Source organism: Andrographis paniculata, unplaced genomic scaffold (genome assembly GCF_009805555.1).
Source record: "Andrographis paniculata isolate CXL003 unplaced genomic scaffold, ASM980555v1 Contig82END, whole genome shotgun sequence".
In the NCBI taxonomy this organism is placed as follows: Eukaryota; Viridiplantae; Streptophyta; class Magnoliopsida; order Lamiales; family Acanthaceae; genus Andrographis; species Andrographis paniculata.
This window is the reverse complement of record NW_026137620.1, coordinates 2608844-2630097: the sequence shown is the minus strand read 5'-3', so window position 1 is coordinate 2630097 and position 21254 is coordinate 2608844. Positions and strand designations below refer to the sequence as shown.

At 34.0% G+C, this 21254-nt stretch overlaps 1 protein-coding gene across 1 annotated transcript; it reads right to left on the bottom strand.

Moving 5' to 3' along the window:
- Positions 1–10983: 10983 nt before the first annotated feature.
- LOC127241399 (protein WVD2-like 7) lies at positions 10984–14871 on the bottom strand. Its single transcript, XM_051260424.1, has 9 exons — positions 14609–14871; positions 13545–14075; positions 13064–13432; positions 12906–12976; positions 12712–12807; positions 12500–12620; positions 12355–12417; positions 11639–11758; positions 10984–11521 (listed from the first exon to the last, which is right to left on the bottom strand). Exons 1-9 carry the CDS (start codon positions 14699–14701, stop codon positions 11264–11266), a joined length of 1722 nt encoding a protein of 573 aa, XP_051116381.1. The 5' UTR covers positions 14702–14871; the 3' UTR covers positions 10984–11263.
- Between the last annotated feature and the right edge of the window lie 6383 nt (positions 14872–21254).

The window sequence follows — 21254 nt, the reverse complement described above, 5'->3', positions numbered from 1 at the left end:
GACAAATAAAAATATAAATAGTATCAATTGTGGTAGGACGGAGGAAGTATATGGGATGAGAGAGTATTCTAATAATGATAATAATAATAATAATAATAATAATAATATAAACAGACGCATTTGCATTGCATGCTTTTCTGCTTTAACCTCTTTTTGCTTTTTGTGCAAACAGGAAGGATCTCCTTTGTGGTTGTTGCTTTTTGACCAATCTTGTCCTTAACCTTCTCTGTGTAAGTTTAATAGCATGGTTTTGACAAAATAAGAAGGAAAACAAATAAATAAAAGGTACAATTGAAATAAAAAAACAATAAATTTTAATTTTACTATAAAATATTTATTAAGGGTAAACTGTTTTTTTTTTCTATAACTGGACCCCTTTATCATTTTAATCCCGTAAGTGGAGCATGTTGCAAATTAGTCTCATAAGTGAAGAATTTTCGCTGTTCTAGTCCTCCGGCGCCGGAGACGCCAGCGTAGCTCGCCGGAGGTGACGTGTCCGCCAGGTCAGCGATACCTGACGTTGGCCTGGCGAACACGTGGATTTATTTTATTTTATTTTATTTTTTTAAATTTTTTTTAAAACTTATTTTTAATTTATTTTTAATTTTATTTATATATTTTTAATTTTTTTAATTTGATTTAATTTAAAAAAAATAAAAAAAATTGAAAAAAAATAAATCCACGTGTCCACCAGGTGTCGCTGACCTGGTGGGACACCTGGCGGACACGTCACCTCTGGCGAGCCACGCGGGCGTCTCCGGCACCGGAGGACTAAAACAGCGAAAATTTTCACTTATGAGACTAGTTTGCGACAGGCTCCACTTACGGAACTAAAATGATAAGGGGGTCCAGTTACGGGACTAAAAAAACAGTTTACCCATTTATTAATTTTGATACCATTATGAATAATTTTAATAACTTTTTTGGTTATATAGTTGAAAAATTAACAAAAATGGTCACGTAGTATAATGAATTTGAGGTGATATATGATCTGGAACAAACACGATCGTATTTTGTTAATTACGGTCGCATATGGGTAGTTAACAATATTTTCACCAAACACACATGGTTGTGTTTGAAAAATGCCACAACAGTGTCTTTTTACTGAATCAATATGAGATTTTGATGGTGTGTTCTTCTCGGGCGATCGTCATTCATTACTCATTGTGTATGATAGATATTTGGTTAGTGATCCGTCTGATCGCCTGTTGAACATTTTATGAGATCAAATAAAGGATTTAAGAATCGAATCCAAAAAGATTTTCGACAAACAAAGTGTGAGCGCGGACTATTTTTGGCAATTGCGTTGGCCTCGTTGACGCACTCGGAGTTTAAAAGAGAGGTACAATTTGTTTTTGTTTTTTCTTTTTTATAACGTGGAAACCCGCAGTCGCTACCTGAAAGTGCATACTGGGTAAACCGTCGGCCGAATCTAATACTCTCCAATGTTTGTAGGAATCAATTTTATTTTTCTTTTTTATGATGTAGGAACCCGCAACCGCTACCCGAAAGTACGCACTGAGTAAACCCCGACCACACCTAATACCTTAAAATGTTTGTAGGAATCAATTTTTTTTTCTTTTTTATGACGTGGAAATCCGCAACCGCTACCCGAAAGTGCGCACTGGGTAAATCTCCAGTTGAATCTAATACCCTGTTGCAATGTTTGTAGGAATCAATTTTAATTTTTTTTATGACGTGGGAACCTGCAGCCGCTACCCGAAAGTACGCACTGAGTACACCTCTGGCCGAATCTAATACCATGCAAATTAGGCCCGATAGACAAGTCACACTAGGCGAGAGATGTACAATCTTTTATTGCAGTGGAGCGGAGCTGATCGGAGAACTAATCCAGAAGAAGGTGAACAAGGAGAAGAAGCTCTTGAAGGACGCACAGCTCATTGGAAAAATTTGAGCTCATAGTCCTCGGTGAGAATCCACCTTTTAAATAAAAACTTACAAGAAACCTACAACGGAGATGTATTTATTTTTGTATTTTATTATTATTAATTTTTATTTATCTTGTTTGTTGAATGATATTGATAATTGTTACGCACAAATAATAATAATAATAATAATAATGGTAGCAGGATCTTAAAGAAAGTTAGGATACGAAGTCGGGCGGAAGAAAATATGCACTCAGGTTGGTTGGTCCGCGGTCGGTTGATCCGGTCGGTTGGTCCGCATTCGGATAAGCAGGTCGGAAGGTCCGCGGTTGGACAGGCGGGTCGGTTGGTCCTCGGTCGGATAGGAAGGTCAGACACGGACGTCTGTCAAGAGGACAGTCTGTTGAACCTGTCGTCCATCTAAGGAGATAAGCCAAACAGAGCCGGTCGGTTGGTTCGCTGTCGGATGGTTCGCAGTCGGTTGGTCCGATCGGATGACCCATAGTCGGTTGGCCTTCGGTCGGGCGAAGAAGGACGGCTGATGCGGGAGTCGGTTGAAAGAAGAAGTCGGGCGAAGAAGAACAGTTGATACGGCGGTAGGTCGAAAGAGGAAGTCGGGCGAAGAAGGACAGTTGTTACACAGGTCGGATCAAGTGAGGTCGGGCGAAGAAGAATAAGACGGACGGTACGAGGTCGAACAAAAGACCAGATGGTGGTCGCTTGGTGGGGCGGCCAAGGATTCGTTTGGTTTAGCGATCAATTAGTCTCTGGATTGGTCGGTTGAGTTATGCGGTTGGTGAGACGGTTGTCGTAACCGACCAGACGACGCTTCAAAACGTTTCGTTGTGAGCGGTTGACGCAGTTGCTGGCGACGGTTCCGAAACGTCTCTTCTAAGGAATATTTAAGGATTGAGGTGTTGCTGGCAGAGCATCTTCAATCGACATCAAAGAATTGCCTTTGGGGATCACCACTTTATTTTTCAGTTTATGTATCTATAGTGTTTAGAGATTCCTAATCTCACTGATTATATCAAATTCGAAGATAATTTCCTATTTTCGAATTTTATTTTTTTATTGTTGAAAAAATACATCAATAATAATCTTAATATAGATTTTATAATTTTAAATTTTAAAAAATTTTACAAAAAAAACCCATTTGACAAATAAATTCATAATGATGAGTATATATTAACTTGTATATATTAACTTGCTTTCAATAGGCCTACTGACTCACAGTGTTAATATTGCATATAATAATAATAATAATTTTTTACAGTGTCATGTTGTTTTTTAATACCGTTGTATTTTTTAGAATTATTAATGTTTTTGATATGCATAACTGTGTTATTTTGGAACACGCTTGCATTGATCTTAATCGGATATTACATCACTCCCGTCACATCCATGGCAGTATTTTTGTTAGTAATTATAATGGTAGGATTAAAAGTGAATAAAATATTTTATAATAAAACTAAAAATGATGTTTTTTTTTTTCATACCATGATAAAAAAAATTGATTGTTTTTGTTTTTATTGAAAACTTTATTGATTTTTTTTCCATTAATAGTAGTTGGAATATTTTTTATAATATTTTATAGTACAAAATATATAAGAGCAAAAAATATTTTTATTTGTTTTATTTTTTTAAAGACAGGTGAATCCACATTTGTTATTTTTTAAAAGCAAATATATCTTTTTTTTTTATTTTTTTAATGAGAATCTGCATTACTATTCAAGTAAAAACGTCTTTTTTTTTTTTTTTTTTTTTTTAATACGAGAACCAACTACTGTTACTATTTGGTTAAAAATATCTTTTTTTTTTTATGACGTGAGTTCACAGCCGCTACTTTTCGAGTGCACTTTGGGTAAACTATCGATCATTATTTCTGAGCAGAAATATCTTTTTATTTTTTTATGACGAGAGAATTAGCAATCGCTAATATTTTGTATTGAATTGTTGAATTTTTTTGGATGAATAATATACTCTCTCCGTCCCATAATTAGGTATCCGTTTGCTTTTTGTACAGAATTTTAAAAATATTAGTATTATATTGATATTATATTGAAATTTAGTAGGAATAAAGTAAAAATTACTAAAATAACCTTATTAGTATTGTGTGATATAAAGGTAATGACATTTGTGTAATATATTATAAATTGTAAGCGTATTTGTAATGTTAGATAGATAGTACAATTACTTAAAAAAAAGGAAACATATATTTTGTTACGAGACGGACTAAAATAGAAAATAGATACTGAGAGTATATAATATTAATCTGCGCGTATAATGTATTTTTTAAATAATATTTATAACGAATCATTATGTCTAAAAATAACAAGTTAACAAACTCTTAATGTTGGATTAACTACAACAATTGTGTCAAAGAATTGTAGCTCAAATGGTTGAGCGGTCTTTGGCAAACTTGAGGTTGGAGGTTCTATTTTACTCAAATTTTGTTTAATTGTAATTTAAAATAAGATATTGATTTAAAATTTTATTTAAATAATATTTTAATTTGATATTTCGTGAGAGATAATATTTTTTTTTATTAAAAATTCTATTGATGTAATAATGTTGATTTCAATTTAAAATTAAAAGAAGGGAATCCAAATAATTAAAACTAATTTTTTACTATAAATAAAATAAAAGTATTTTTTGTTGACATCTACAAAAGAAATAGAATGAGATGACACAATGTGACACCTGGAGGTCACCTATCTTCAAATCACTCTAAAACAAGCACGCTTAACTCTAAAGTTGTAAAGCTTCTGAAAAGGAATGTGCACATTATTAACTCTATAATCAACTTCGGATGGCCTCACAATGCATCGCATATCGGCTATGATACCAACTGTGACACCCCGACCCGCAAGCCACGGAAAGCCGGATGTGTCGGTGTTGTAGACTGACCCCATAATCCTTTCTAGTGCGCTTTGTCCTCACTCACGCGCACCCATGAAGACTTCTCAAGTGGTCACTTATCCTCAAATTACTCTAAAGTTAAGTAGTCTATTCAATTCATTTAATCTATATTCAATATCGGATGACATGACACTGGCTCATCCATAGGAGTTGGTTTAGCACAGGCCATCTCCGGGGTATTACACACAGAGAATTGAAAAATTAAAAATATTGATATTTAAAAAAAAAATCAAATACACAATTAATATATTTAAAATCATAATTATTCAATTTATTATTTTCATAAAAATTGTAATTATTAAAATAGATTTTATAATAATTAGAAAGTTTAAATCTATATTTTCATATAATTAATTATAATATTTATTATATTTATAAAATACTTTTTCGTTTATTCACAATATATTTATTTTGCCTTTATAATCTGTTAATCCTTAATCTATTCAAATTTTTTTACTAGTTATAATTTTTATTAAATAAAAAAAATTATTTCTCTTACTTTACAAAATATCCAATAAAGTCTATTGAATCTATTTGTTATCCATAGATGACACTCATTCCATGACGACAAAGAATCCCACATAAATCTCATTTTCTACACTCACGACTTTTTCTAAATGTCAAGTACAAACCTACTTCCATAGGAACAATCCACCTCGTAGGTCCAATCATCGGCTTTAACTAGTACATATGATAAAGCTTTTCGAATATTTTTTTCATGATCTTCACTATTTTGGGGAAAAATCGCATATTCTCCAATTTCCGAAGTGCCATTTTTTTTCTCTTTGCGAACTGTGACAACAAGTATCTCCTAATCTATTTCAACATAAGCAATATTGATATTTCTTTTGCATCTAATATAATATTGTTGAAAGATTCACACAAATTTTTCAAAATTATATCACACATTGAAAATATGGCATAATGTGACCTCGACCATTGCGAAGACGGTTTGTCAGCCAGTCAATCTACACATCTTCCATTAAACTCTTGGATCTCCTTCATAGCATCCTCGAACTCGGGAAGAGTAGTTGCATCTGTTGTCATCTAAATAAATATTTTGTATGCTAGTCTCTTGAACCCAACACTTCTCATATTACCATAAAAATGTCGTACGCAACATCTAATCTTTTCCCTAGCAGGCACAAGTCCTTTCTGTTTGTCTGATGTAAAGGTATATGACTCATCATGTTCTATATTTAGATCTTTCAGCAACATAAAAAACCATTTTCATGTCTCACATGTCTCACTCCCAACAACAATATAAACCTAAGGAAATAATTCATTATTATGATCAATTATAATCGCAGCTAGCAGTATACCCTGACATGGACCCTTCAAATGACATCCATCGACCTCAATCACAGGTCGAGAACCGGACTAAAATCCAAGAACGAGCGATTTCAAACATAAATAATATTTGCTAAATCATTGTCGTCCATTAATAAACTCACCTTCCAACTCCATCAAGACACGTGATCCCGGATTCGATTGCCGCAATGCTTCAACATAATCCCATAACTTCCCATATTGCTCCTCCGCATCACCATCAATTGTTTTAAGTGTTATCTTCTTTGCCCTATATGCCGGTTGATAAGAATACAATGCATCTAATCTTTTCAAAAACATCAATTCTAAATCCTTTCACACGTCTTGAAGGGTCTGATCAAAACAACGGTTCTTATTTTTTTGGGAAGCCACTGAGACTTTACATTCTTGATATTCAGATCAAATATATAGTCATACTTTGATTGATAGGTTCTTATTTGATATGTCGATTGATCGTTCACCTTCAAAGCATTGATTCTCCAATTACAACTTTCAATTGAGCATCGAACATACATTCTTCTTTTGTCATTTTTTACTAAACTTAGTGATAACTCCAAATAGGAGCATATTCTTAGCTTGAAAAAACTGTGTATTACTCGAATTTCTGTATAAAAACCATCACAATGAATCATCAATGACATACATTATTGATATATATCGCTTGGCATGATCTAGAATTTGTTGTTGAGATTATTAACGATTTTTGTCCCTTTTAAGCGGTAGTCTGGTGCCAGAAAAGCTAAGGCAGACGCCACAAGCGACAGCCTCCTTCGCTCGCAAGCGCCCAGAATACACCTTGAAAATACTAAGGCATGAGAGGCAAGCGGCAGCCTTCACCGCCCGCAAGCGACAGCCTCTCCCGCTTGCAAGCGACGGCCCAGACACCCACCGCTGCAGACTATCGCCAGATTCCAACTAAGTATTCCAGCTGCAGCGGTGCAGCCATTCCATTTCCAGCCAGCACAAGCGAGCCTAGCTGCGCTGATGCCCTCCAGCCTTTCGGCAAGCGAGGAAGATCTGCGCCCCTACAGTTCAAGGCAATCAAAGCAAGCGCCCTGGGAGTTATGGCCAGCAACTGCCTCAACAGAATAACTATCAGCAACCGCCTAACTGCCCAGCGGTTGGAACTGCCCAACAACTGATTGCAACTGCCCCGTTTCACCTGCTATAAATAGGGCCAGATATCTGTATACAAAAGGGATCGATACTCCGAGTTTTAATACTTTTAGAAAATACTGCGCAGCAAGTCGTCTTCCTGTTTTCGAGAGCTCCAACCCTGTAAGGGAGTTCTCCACGGGAATGGCCAAGGGACTAGGAGTTCTTCTCCTCCCTTGGCCAAGTCTTTACGGTTTTCTTAGATTAGATTACTGCTTTCGTTTACAGCTTTGTAGCATTAATCTTTTCATGCTTTCGTAGTAGATAATGAAATATCATTATGTTCTTCATCCCAAATTCTTCCACCATTTTTACACACTTATATAAACTTCGAATTTAAAGAATTTCATTTCACTGGTTTAGAGCTAAAGAAGAATTGATTATTTGAGCCTTGTTATGCGCCAAAAGCGGTCTCAAGGTAGTTCAATGTAGTTAAGTACGCGGGAGCCTTGTCGACCTGCTTAACTGCTGTTCTGAATTCAATTTTGATTAAAAAGAGGTAACAAAAGAGTAAAGCCACTAATGAGGCAGATTTCGGGAAAATTAATTGGACATAGGCGGTGGTCTATTAGGTCGCAGAGATTCCTAGTGACAGTAGGGTTTCTTTTTTATAATATCTTGGATCTGGGTGTCATTGAAGTCTTGTTGTAAATCCCTTAAGGTAAAAAATTCCAGTGTTATTAATTCTTTCTATTCAGTTTATATAATTATACTATTTCCTTCTTACCGCTTCCGTAAATACATATAATTCCGATAACACAACTTCGTCGCTCGCTCATTGCCTCCAGGGATATAACGCACAGTTCAGATACAACATCTCTCCTTCACTCTCGGTCGCTCATCTATATATATATACATATAATGTGCCGTTCGCTCATGTCCCGATCACTCGGTAACCGCCACTCATGTCCCGTTCATCTGGTCCCCGCTTCCGCTCATGTCCCGATCATCTGGTTACCGCTGACACTTCATCTTTCGCGTTCGCTTCGCTCACTCCCGCTCATTCCATCTTTATCGCTTTCGTTATCGCTTTTCGTAGTCCAGTTATAGGATCCGCTGTAAGCGGATCCTCCCCTGCATTTTTCGTCGCTTTCTTAAGATTTTCATCGTTGAAATTTATGACTTAAAATCCTTGTGTTCGACCTGGAAACTCACCAGTAAAAAGAGTATAAATAATTGTGATGACTACTCAGGGTCTACAACCACAAAAATTTCTATATCTGATCGTTTTCTATAAATTCCCATTCACTGATTTTCGAATATAAATTCTCTGTGAATTGTGTAAAAACAAAAACACATTTTCATCGCTCATCACTTAGAATCATCATAGTCACGATATCATGATTTTGGATGACCTTTTTAAACTCTTTTTTTCTAACTGGAAATCATCCCAAGTGCAAACGATGGATTGTACTTGATAGATAGATCGCAAACGGTGTGAGAATCCATGAGTTCTGTATCCGACCCGGCAAGGCTTGTGAGGTCATTTTATTGTGAATCACCCAAAGACATCTCATCGTCACAATTTTGACGTACTACAACACATTGATCTTCATTCATCTTATCATTATCTACCATATTTACGTATAAGAAATGATCCATCAAATCATCTTTCATATCCTCCACTTCCATTAAATAATCAGGATCCTTGAATTTCTATAACTATTATTTTCATCGGTCATTTTCACAAATAAAATATTTTGTTCACCTACTAAAATTATAACAGAATAATGCAATAACAAATCAATAATAATGCAATTTTTAAAAATTATAAATATTATGTATATGCATATCATTTTGAAAAGAACTAAAATAGTTATACACATAAAATACAAGATTAAAAAAAAATGCAAAAAAACAAAATACTCCTTCCATCCCGGCTATGGTGTCACATTTACTGTAGACACGAGAATTTAATAGAGATATAATTACTAAATAATTAAGAATGTATTAATGAAAATAATTATCGTATAATAAAAATAATTTTAGATTAAAATTAAGATAACTAATTAATTTAATTAAAATTACAAAAATATAAATTTCAAAATTTAAAATGAGATTAATGTGTATAATTATTTTTCAAAAAGAGAAGTGACAGAATAAGTAAGACAAACGGAAATAAAAATATGGACACGATAAGTGAGACGAAATGGAGTATCATACTTCACTAAACACACAACCAAAAAAACCCTATAAAAACCCTAAACTTATAAAATATAACCAACATGCCTTTATACATTAATAGATGATAGAATATATTTTCTACTTCTCTTTTCTCTTAAAAGATGGAGGAAAAAAATTTAGATCCTTTTGTCATCGTGAAGAAAAAATAAATCATCAAAGAAAGAAAAAAAAGAATAGAAAAATTTGAACACGGCCGTGTGTACCACTAACTACGGTCGTGTTTAATCGTGGAAATTGTTCGTTCAGATAAACTCGGCCTTGTATTTACACAACCGGGAAACATGGCCGTAAGACTGATACACGAGCATGTACAGTAATACATGACCGTGTATTGAGACTGGCGGATGCTGACTTGTAGAAATACGGACGTGTTAGATAATACACGACCGTGCTCATTTCAGGTCATCCGCTACCTCGACTCCGTTAAATCCACATCAGCATTTTTTTGTTGGTTGGTTAAGGGTGGAATAAAAATTGATGAATTTTTTATATTTGGATCAAAATTGATAATTTTGGTTATATTGACACAAAAATATTTTTTCTTATTATTATTATTATTATTATTATTATTATTATTGTATTTTTATTTTTAGATTGTTGAATATATAATACAGTATATTATAAAAGATAATATTATATTTTAAATAAAAATTAATATTTTTTCGTAATTCACACATTTATTTATTTAGAAGAATAAAAAAATATTTTACTTAAGATATTTTTATATGCAAAGATTTTGTTGTTTATTTTAATTTGATTTAATTGATATTGATGTAAATTTTAAAATATTTGGTGGACAAAAATATATATTTTTAAAGTAAAATCAAATAAATATTTGATTAATATTTTAAAAAGTCAAATGAAATAAAAATAATAGTGAAAAGTAGACTTTCACATCAGTACACCGTCAAAACCTAAGTCGAAAAATCTTGAGTTATAATTAGATTTGTAAACAAATCGAATCGAAGCTACACTGCAATATTTTAATTCGATTCGTCAAAATATTGAAGAACTTTAAAATAATATTTGTATTTGATTTGACATAGTTTTCAAATTATTTGATTCGATTTTCAATATTGTTCAGATATTTAACTCAATAGTGATATTAAGACAACTTGATAAAAGAAATACGGACATTCACTTTTATTTTTATTTTTTATTTTTAAATTGACATAATAAAAGACGTTCTTTCTTTAAGATAAATAAACCATCATTAAATTAATTATAATTATAATTATAATTATATATTTATTTATATAAAGTTTTAAAAGTATTATAGTTAATAAATTTATATTTATTTATTTATTATATAACAAAGTATTATATGTATGCTATATTTCATACTAAGTACATATTTTTTATTATCAAATCCAATATTTACGAATATCGAATTGAATATTAAATTATAATTGATTCTTAATCGAATCAAATCGATTATATTTATTCGAATTCAAATCATAAAATTTCAAATCGAACATAATTATTTGATTTCATTTAAAACCTCAGTTATCAGTTACGATGCACGATTAGAAGATAGAAAATTAGCAGCAGCAGCAGTGTCTGGTTGAACTAACTAACTAACTAACTGGTTTAGCAGTTTGGCTGACAACACAGACACAATAAGAACAGGAAAGAATTAAGGAAGAGGAAAATTACACCTCCATATGGCCTCTTCTTCAACCTATTTTTATTTTTCTATTTCTTTTATAACATCATAACAAACAGCAACCAAAAATTCACATACAGATAGCAGAAATGCACAAGAATTATAATTAATGAAATCAGATTCAGACCTGAATAATATTTGGAGAGGCATTCTCACTCTTCAAAGCTTTTGTACCACCACCATTGTCATATGGTCTAAGCTTCTCCTGCTGCTGTGCATCATCATTATACAATAATCCTTGTTGGCTCTTCTTCAGGGAAAACAACCTCCAACGTGGCCTTGAAATGTTGTTATCCAGAGTCTTGGAAGAAGCCGCAGCAGCCGCCCTTTCCTCCTCAACTTTCGGAAGACAGACTGCTGTTGATCTAACTGCTGGGATCTGCCCAAATTATGCCTTGTGTTTATCCATCATCCATGCCTATGGAGTTGCCAAAAACCGCAGGAAAAACAAAAAATGGAGCGAGGAAGGAAGCTAAACGGGTAAAAAAAGAAATACCGTTGTTTTCATCAAATTACTTGGGAAGTCTGCACTTGCGAAAATGCTGTGTTTTTTTGTTGTTTTTGTAGCGGTGGAGGAGTTACGTAGCTGATGCTTAAAACTGTCTCTTGCTTTAGCCTGTGAACAAAAACAAACGCACGCTTGATACATATTTCTTACTATGCATATGTATATCTTCTTATCCTTACCTGATTGATCAAGACAAACTATATAATATAAAGGTTAAATTGCACAAAATTCATCTGTGGTTTCACGAAATTACGCCAAATCCCTCGTACTTCTAAAATTACGGCAAACTTCCTTATGGTTTCGTAAACTCTGCGTCTAACCCCTCGGCGGTCCTTATTTAAGGGTATTTAATCTAAAAATGCGCCCAAACTACACAAACTGTGAAAAAATTTTAGAATCTCAATTTCTAAATCTCTAAAATTATAAATATATTTATTTTTTTTATATTTAATCTCAAAAAACAGTAAAAAGAAACTCTTAAAACTTGAGAAAAATAACTATTTTTTAATATATTTACTATTTCTTTTTTTACTAATATGAAAGCACGACGCAGCTTTAGAAGTATAGGGGATTTTGACACAATTTCATGAAACCGCAGGTAGATTTGTGGAATTTAGCCTAATATAAATTGGTTATTTCCATAAACAACAAAAACATGCTAAATTGATGATCTGCCCATCGACCACTACTGAACTCCTCCTCACCTGTGGTTTTGCATGTAGCTTTGGTTTCTCTATCTCAGTTGACTTTGATTGCTGCTCCATCTTCTGAATAGGGAGGGATAAATAGAGTGAGTGAGGTTTATTAATACAAGTGCATACATACAGTCATAGAGTCGGGAGTACTTGCCTCTTTGCGCTTTGCTGCTCTTTCATCACTCTTGAAGGTGAAAGGACAAGCCACAGTAGTGGGTAGTCGCGCTTTCAACCCGACTGTAGCAGAGGATGATGACGACGACTTTGATGAGCATCTGTATTTATATGTCACCATCACCAATTCACACTGCAATTACAATTACATTATCTAATCTTAATGCTTGCTAATAATGAATTCGTGCTTACTTAGTCGTAGATGAGGATGAGGGCAGCACTTTCCCATCTAATGTCCTGCTTCGTGACAAAGAAGAGGAATTGCCGTGTATTATTGATGTCGTGGTCCTTCAAAACCAATAAATCATAATCAATCTTCACTAACAAAAATAACATTCTCTAACCTCATTTCTTTCCCTAGTTCCAAAACACATGATGTTATCTACCTGTTCTTCTCTTGCTGATGCTGACAGGTTCCTCCTATATGATGCTTGAATACACCACCATTCGCAGGTTCCTGTAAGTAAAGCATATTCGGCACTGTAAATAATTTTATAAAAAAACATAACCAGTATGATAGCAGGGAGCAAAGCACAGAACGAACCGTGGTTGATGTCTGAGTACGCCTGCTGTCTTTGAATCTCCTGGCAGGTGCTCTGCTGGTGCTGAGACTGGTGGCATTGTTCTTTGGCCGACCTTGGATTGTGGGTTTCTGTGTATCACCTAAACAAGATCCCAAATTGATGGACATGTGAAGGGAGGTTGTGTACGATCTCCTTTTGCTGCCTGCATCTGTTGCTATATACTTGCTGTCTGGCGTCTTCTCGCTGTTCTTGAGTTGAACTGGCAGAATTATACACTTCACAGTAGGCGAAGGTACACACTTGGGAACGCTGTCAATTTTCAACACCATTGAAGAAACTTCAGGCTCCTTCTCCTTGGATAGTTCTGAGTTTCCTAAAATCAGATCATCCTACAATGAAGAAGACAAGACAATAGAAAGATCAGTTAGAGGAAGACCGACCTGCTGACTGTAATCCAATTCCATTGCATCATCAGTAATAAAGATTTATTGACACACGCACCTTGTGACATGCCGTATCCTCTAAATTTGGTGCATCATCGTCTCCAAAGCATCTATCATTTTCAAGATGGTTTGCCACTCTTACTGGACTTTCAATGGATTTTTCAGCCCCTCCAGGCTGGAAGTCATGCACTGCTCGTTCGGCTGAAGCATCATTTTGACTTACTAGGACTTCTTGGCAGCTGCTGTGAATCTCCTCTTCATTCGAATTTTCAGCAACTACCACTAAGTCCACAGCCGAGTAAGCTGATGAATCTTCAACCCTGTTTTCTTCATTTGCTTCGGGTAGATTGCCAGCTGCATCGTTTGATGCTGCATTTTGCTGCTCGTGTAATGCTGCAGCTCTCCTCCTCTTGAAATGGGCTTCAAAATAAGCTTTTTTCTCAGCAACAGAACCAGGCCTCGAATACCTCTCAACTTCTTCCATGTATCTGTTCTGAGTAAACGCTGACCATTTTACCCAGTCCAACGATTCAGACATGAACCTCCCAAAGGATACTGACGTTGTCAGAGCTCGGTGCAGATGATTCGCCTGCAGGCATATTTTTAACAATTTGATCTGTAGCTCAGCATGAACCCCAAAAGCATGTTTTCAAGCTGTCTGTAGATGATTTTTTTCAATTGTAAACTTGCTAAATCATTTGGTAGAACCAAAAAATTGCCTAGGGACACTTTCTTAGATTTGTTCAATTTTAAGTATTCAATTTTTTTAGATTTGAAAAAAATCCAGCTACTACACGTGATTCCATTGCGAAAGGAATACCGCTGGAGCTGAATTTCCAAATCTCTTAAGAGTATGAGAGCAAAAATACCAAAAAATACGTAATACACATTTGACCACGCAGAGGGGAAATTAATGGTGGGATTTCTCAATTCTAACTATGAATCAGAATAACAGAAAAGAAACCAAGCTTAGGAAAGTAAGAGAAATCTATTTCACATTCGTCGATTCAGGTTAGGGTTACAAAATTCAGCTTCAACGAAAACCGACTCGCAATCCAACGTATGCCTTTTCTGAATCACAGATCCAAGAAGTAACAAAATTGAATCAAAGCGACATCAAACCTTTTTCTCCTCACTGGATGTCGGAGAAGGCTGAGATAGCGAGCGCAAAAGACACAACGAAGATTCCTCCATGGCTCCTTCCAGCAGTAGCATTCAACAAACAAAAACTAAGCCGAGTTAACTTCTCTCCCTCTGCTTCTTCACAAAACCCTGAAAATTCAGTGGAGCAGGAATCGAAATTTCCAAATCCTGACGAGACGAGACGAGACGCTCTCGATGGAAATTGGCGAGAGGGGCAGATTTCAAATCGAGACGTGGCTCCACTTTTTTAACGGCTAATTTAGCTGTCTCAGTTCTATTTCTGATCTCATTTATTTATTTTCTGTCAATTATATATTTATTTATTTAGTTTATTGTCGTTTCTCTGAAAATGGACGTTATGAAATTGACCAAGTAACAAAAATTGTTTTTAAATTATTAATACTCGTAAGTTCTAGTGTGTTTTGCTTTAAACAATGATTTTGTTTGTTTATTGCTAATATTATTTTTGATTAGAGGTATAGATAATTGTGTTGATATAATAAAAAATAAAATTTTAAATTAAAATATTAATTTATGCATATGATAAAATTTTAGTCTCTTCGTCCCAATACAATAGTCTTATTTACTATTTTTTTTCGTCTCAGAACAATAGTCTCATTTCCATAAATAATCATATCATCGTAAAACTATTCATACTTTTTCATTATTATTACACATTTGTCACTACTTTTTACACTAATATACTCACAAGGGGAAAAAATTTATTTATCCTTATTTTTACTAAGTAACAATATAATATCAATATTCTTTAAATTTCGTATCCAACACAATAAGGGTGTGTTTGTTTGGGGGTTTGGATTTTGAGTTGGGATATGAATAATAAAAATTTTGAATTTGAATAGTTGTATGATGTGATATAAATAGGTATTGATTTGATGTTTTAAATGTAAAATTGATTTTTAGTATAATATAAAAAAATGAAAAATAGGTGTTTGATTTGATATTTTTGGGTGAAAAAAATTGGATGAATAGTGTAAATCCAATTCAATCCCCCAAACAAACACACCCTAAGATTATACTTATGGGACGGATGGAGTATATAATAAAAATTGTGTTGAAAAAAGAATAACGGGATAAACATATCAAGTGTTTATTTTGAAAATTTTTAGGGTGTGTTTCTTTAGGGGTGTTATGGAGAAATTGAATTTGAGTTTGATTTTTATTTTGAATTTTTAGGTGTGCTTGAATTTATGTGTTTTTTTTTTTTGTGTAGGTTTAGTTTGGGTTTTGAGAGATTTGATATGTATTAATTTGACGAGTAATGAATATAATAATATAAACGTGGATTAATTTAAATTTTTTAAATTAATAATGGTATGATTTGATTATGAAATTATATTATATCAATATATTTTTAAAATTTTATTTATTCATATAATAAAAAAATTTATTCTCGACGTATACATTGTATATGTTTTATTAGACTATAATTATTGTAGTTATAGAATAATTATTGTAGTTATAGAATAACATATACAGGCACTACTAAAAAAACTGTTTTCTACTATGGCCGGAAAATCGTAACAAAAAATCATTTTTCGTGCAATTTGCGTATTTGCTACACCTTCTTTACGACTTTTTTCCGTAATGTGTACTCGCGTAACGAATGTTTTTTGCCACGCTATTTTTTGTAACTATTACTATCGGTCAACGCTCCCTAATGCAGGGTTTTTGTTACGCTATTTGTTACGAATTTCCTCTCGTAACCAAATGTCGATCCTTCCGGGCGTGTGTCAGAGCTTTTAGTTACGATATTTGTTACGAAAGGTCGTCGCGTTACAAAAACGTTCCTGTGATCGCTTGTCATATTTGGTAACGACATTGAACCCGTAATAAAAAATAAACTTTCCTATAGTCACGAAACAACTTGACACAACAAATATCCAAGAACCACTTTTTGTCACGGTATTTCATCCTTTTGTTACGCAGAAATATCATGCTATGAAAAATAGTAGTTACACTGCAATTGAAATTGTGCGTAACAAAATAACCTGCTGTGATCTCCCCATTACCGAAAGAAATTCCGTACACACATAATGCTATAAAGATCATCATTGGCAATACTTGTAAACATTAATTCATAGTAAAATCTGAATCCCAACATTAAGGCACATGGACAGCATAGTTTTTACTGGACAATCTCCATACCTAACAACGAAGTAAAGCAACTCATAAAACAAGCCTAACAAGCACTACACAACAACATCATGTTCCGCAAAACGGGCCTAACAGTTCAAACACCAAACCTAACAATAAGCAAGTACGTATATCCATCAATCCATAACTATATCTTTCACCACACGAATTAAAACTCCAATGGTCTATGCATCCATTCCACATATAGTTCACACAGCCTCAACACTATATCCATCCAAAAACAGGTACGACATACAATCCATAAGACAAACGAGACAACTAACATGGGTGAATCGGTAGATACGCTTCAGGGGCGGCGCATGGGCTGCAATTGCCAACACAAAGATTAGTTTAAGTCATATTTCTTATAAATTTTGGAAGGCAATACAAAAAAGGTATGAAAGTAGATCCGTACGTCCTTGTAGTTCCACTCAATAGGATCTTCACCAACGACATCGCGAAGGGTAGTCGCCCCAGCAATGGTCGGCAAAATAAGGGGTGTATCCGGGACTGAGGCGGATGTCACGAAGACCTTGACCAGGGAAAGTGTGTCACCTACAACATCTACAAGTGCAATCTTTGAGTATATTGAGCCGTATATATCAATAGACGTTCAAACTGTATGTATAACATGCCATAACACAGATATTAGAAGTGTAAAGCTTTGCAACTAGAACAATACGAGTATGTATATTTAGACATATTGTACAATACATGGTATTATATCCATGAATTAGGCACCAAAGCACATTATATCTTAATTTCCTATGTGATTGCAGCTCGATCTATAAACCAATCATCCTCCAATAAACAAATGTAAACCAACAATATCATGTACAATATCAAATAAATAAAAAAATTCAAAGTTCTATATCCATATGGCAACCCCCAAATGGGAGGGCTTCATGTATGTGTCGTAGTACTATGTCTCAATGAGATTAATTACCATTTATGCACTAAATACGAGCAGAAAAATATTACATTACATGCAGTTCTTGCCTTATGTCCACACAAATATTAGAAGTGGCAAGCATATGTTTTACCATTGTAATTATGAAAGGCAAATCTGATGGAAATTCATTAAGTATGCACTTTGAGTTAATTGTCAATGCATAGATGTGTTTTGAAATGATGAAATTGAATATGTTATTCAGTTGGTGCAGATCGATGAAGAGAGTTTCCCGTGCTGTAGGATAGAATTCATGGTGATGATGATTTCATGCCGACAAGGAACATGGGTCCTCTCTATGTTGATTACGCCCCAAGTAGAAACCCTTTAAAACAAATATGAAATAATTCTGAAATCTGATGGAAAAAAAATGTTTCAGATTCATGGGAATGCACTTAACACTTCATTGCACCACCCACCCAATAAACAAACATCACAGAAAAGTTTTTACACAGTGGCATAGCGTAAAAAACAAAGCAGACCTTTCGTTAAACTCAAAACTGGGTATCCTGAATGAGCACAACACGCCTGCGTTGATACACGGTCATTTCCTATAAAAAAACATAAGTTAAACATGCACTAATTTTCAATGAAAATGGCGCAAAGTACTAAATTAATTAAACATGCACTAATTCACAATATGCATTCTCTCTTTAGGACTGAATTAGAATCATATATACCACTTTTAGTATTATGTGATGATGGAGGGGCTGAAACTATATAACACCCTGAAGAAAACCTACAGCAGATTAGACCCCCTCCCCTGCTTTCTTCTTTATTTTCAAAATGGGCTTTCAATTATCTACTCAATTATACAACCTAAAAGGGTGAGTTAATCAATCAATCAATCAATCGTTGCAACCAAGCAAGCACATGTGGAGATTATATGCCGTCGAGGAGTGTGCAAAGCATCTATCTTTTCATCTTTAGTTCTAATCGAACAACTCTATTTAAAGAGAGCAAAGCATAGCACGCAACAAACATGAAATCTAGCAGTGTAGCTAGCTGGGATCCACAATCTTCCGAATTGAAGATCCCACACACAAGTGCAGACAGATGCAGAAAACCAATGAAGCAATGCCGTGCAGAGACCTCCACAAAAAAGCGAAATCAGTGAGGTTTAGAAGAAAATGAAGAAGACAAGAAGCAATCTATTAAGATCCATATCATATGCAGCACGACTGTACAGTTCAATGCATCTCTTTTCTATGAACCAAAAAAAGAAAAAAAAGCACAGACAGATAAGGTAAGGATAGAGTGTCACAACTTCAGTACTGAAGTAGAGTAAAGACAAGCAAATCCCGAGTTGAAGGAGAGGGCGTGGCCCTGCGTACATAGCAGCCCTAGTTAAGTCCAAGCACAGTAAACACATAATCCAAAGGAACTTCTATATAGATTTGAAAATACTAATAAATTCTCAAAGTTCAGTTTCTGCTCCGGCTCCTGGTTCTACGCCTTTCCCTAATGTCATCGTTGCATAGTAGAAACAAATGCAAACATAAGTGGAATGCTAGTAACATAATCATGGATGCATCAAACATGATGACAGTTTAGCAATCGATCATTGGGTACATAACCAGTAACTAGCAGTGATGCAAGATATGACAATTTAACAGATCAAATCGGCGCTATCGAAATTTCTTATAAGTCAATCGTTCACATAGTAAGCAAAGATAGCAAGTATGCAAATAACACCTACTTATGACTATTTTACAGCTTTCAACACAACCCTACTGCTGTTTATGCAACTCCAGATTGAAGTCCATTACACAAGTCGGATCTACATGTGATAAAATTACACCATTAATAAATCAAACTTCACACCATCCGATAAACCAGGACATAGTAGTTTGTTTCTATTTTCCTAAATGTTTGCCCACTATGCTGGGTGACAATTTAAGCTTGTATTTAATATAAATTTCAGGTAGAAAACATATGAGAAAGCTAAGAACAGTCATTTACAAACCCAAAAGGAAAAAGGTAGGAACTTGCTTCAAAGAGACATTTTCAATGCGCACGCAACATCACAGAGCACTTAAACAATCTGCCTGCTAGTTCTCTAACACAAGAATACGTTATCCTACCAACTAACCACGTTCTGTTTATCACACACAAGCCATACAATTCCCAATACCACCTGAGAAAGAAGAAGAATATTACGACGCCCTATTTCGATTTCTCCTTACAGAGGACGCGGCGAAGAACTGTGGATCGATCCTCATACTACTCGAGATAACTTAAAAATATTACCTGGATGCCGGCTCCGATTAACATCCTAGATCCCACCTTCGCCCACTACGTCGCGTCTGCTGAGTGAGAAATCGCGTCGATAAGGAGAAGAACGAGTTGTGCCCTAACTTTCCGAAATTCGCTAAGTGTGAAATCTATTCGGCACGGAGGAGGGGAAGAAGAAAGCCCACTCATGTGGCCCTGAAATCGTTCTTAGTTTTCCAAAAGCGCTATAGCGTTTTTACCTTTTTTTAAATCCAAAATATCTTTTAAAATTAAAAAATAAATTTAAACACCATTTGTAACGAAGCAAAATCGTAACTAATGTTATTTTGAACAAAGTCTACCAACTCCGTTTTTGTTACGGATTATTTTGCATAATTAAAGAACCTGAAACGTTGACCAAGAAAATATTTTTTGGTCACGGAAGTTGTCGTAACAAAAACCATTATTTGTTACGATGTTATTGTAAAGAACCGTTGAGCCGTGGTCAAAGACCATTTTTTTGATAGTAAGGGTTGTACACAGTTGTAAATATCAATTTTGTTTTTTTTAAAAAAAAACAACTGTTGTACTGCATATTGTCAGTGAAGAAAGAGACATGGAGGGTTTGAAGTGAATTCACTGTGCAAAGTGAATTTTCTCGAACCTTGAGAAACATACTCTTAGTTTATTTATAATTTTTATAGAAATATTTTATTTTATTAAATTTATACTCTCTGTCCCATTGGATTAAAGTAAAAAAAAAAAAGAAAATAAAAAGACAAAAAAAGACAAAAATACTCTTATTAGTATGGTGTAATATAAAAGTAATGACATTTGTGTAATATATTGTAAGTTGAAAGGGTATTTATTATGTTAATAGGTAGTACAGTTACTAAATTAGGAGGGACGGAAATGAAAAATGATACAGATGGAGTATTTAATTTATTTTTAAAAATAAACAAGAAAATTAATTCAGAATATCTATGTATCCTTAATTTTTAGTTAAAAAACTATCTTCAAAATTTATATTTATCTTTTACGTCATAGTATTTAATATTAAAAATATTTTTATATTTGTATAATTTTTTTTAATTTGTACTATATTTTGATAAAATAATTAATATTCAAAAGACCAACATGCAAAAACTAAAAATAAGCCTCCAAACGAAAGATTATAAATTATCTAATTTTTTAATTTAAAATATAGGTTAATTTCACTTAAATACTCAATTGCAATCAAACTTTCAAATAATTCTTTACTTTAATTTTATTTTAATTAACTTTGTTGATGCAATTTTTCAACAA

Bases quoted from the DNA above. Each gene is read 5' to 3' on its own strand.
- LOC127241399 (XM_051260424.1), bottom strand. From the start codon at position 14,701: ATGCTACTGCTGGAAGGAGCCATGGAGGAATCTTCGTTGTGTCTTTTG. The intron at 12,808-12,905 runs GTAGATAACATC...TTGGTTTTGAAG, and splicing joins CATCAGCAAGAGAAGAACAG to GACCACGACATCAATAATAC. The intron at 11,759-12,354 runs GTGAGGAGGAGT...TTTTGTTCACAG, and splicing joins AGCTACATGCAAAACCACAG to GCTAAAGCAAGAGACAGTTT.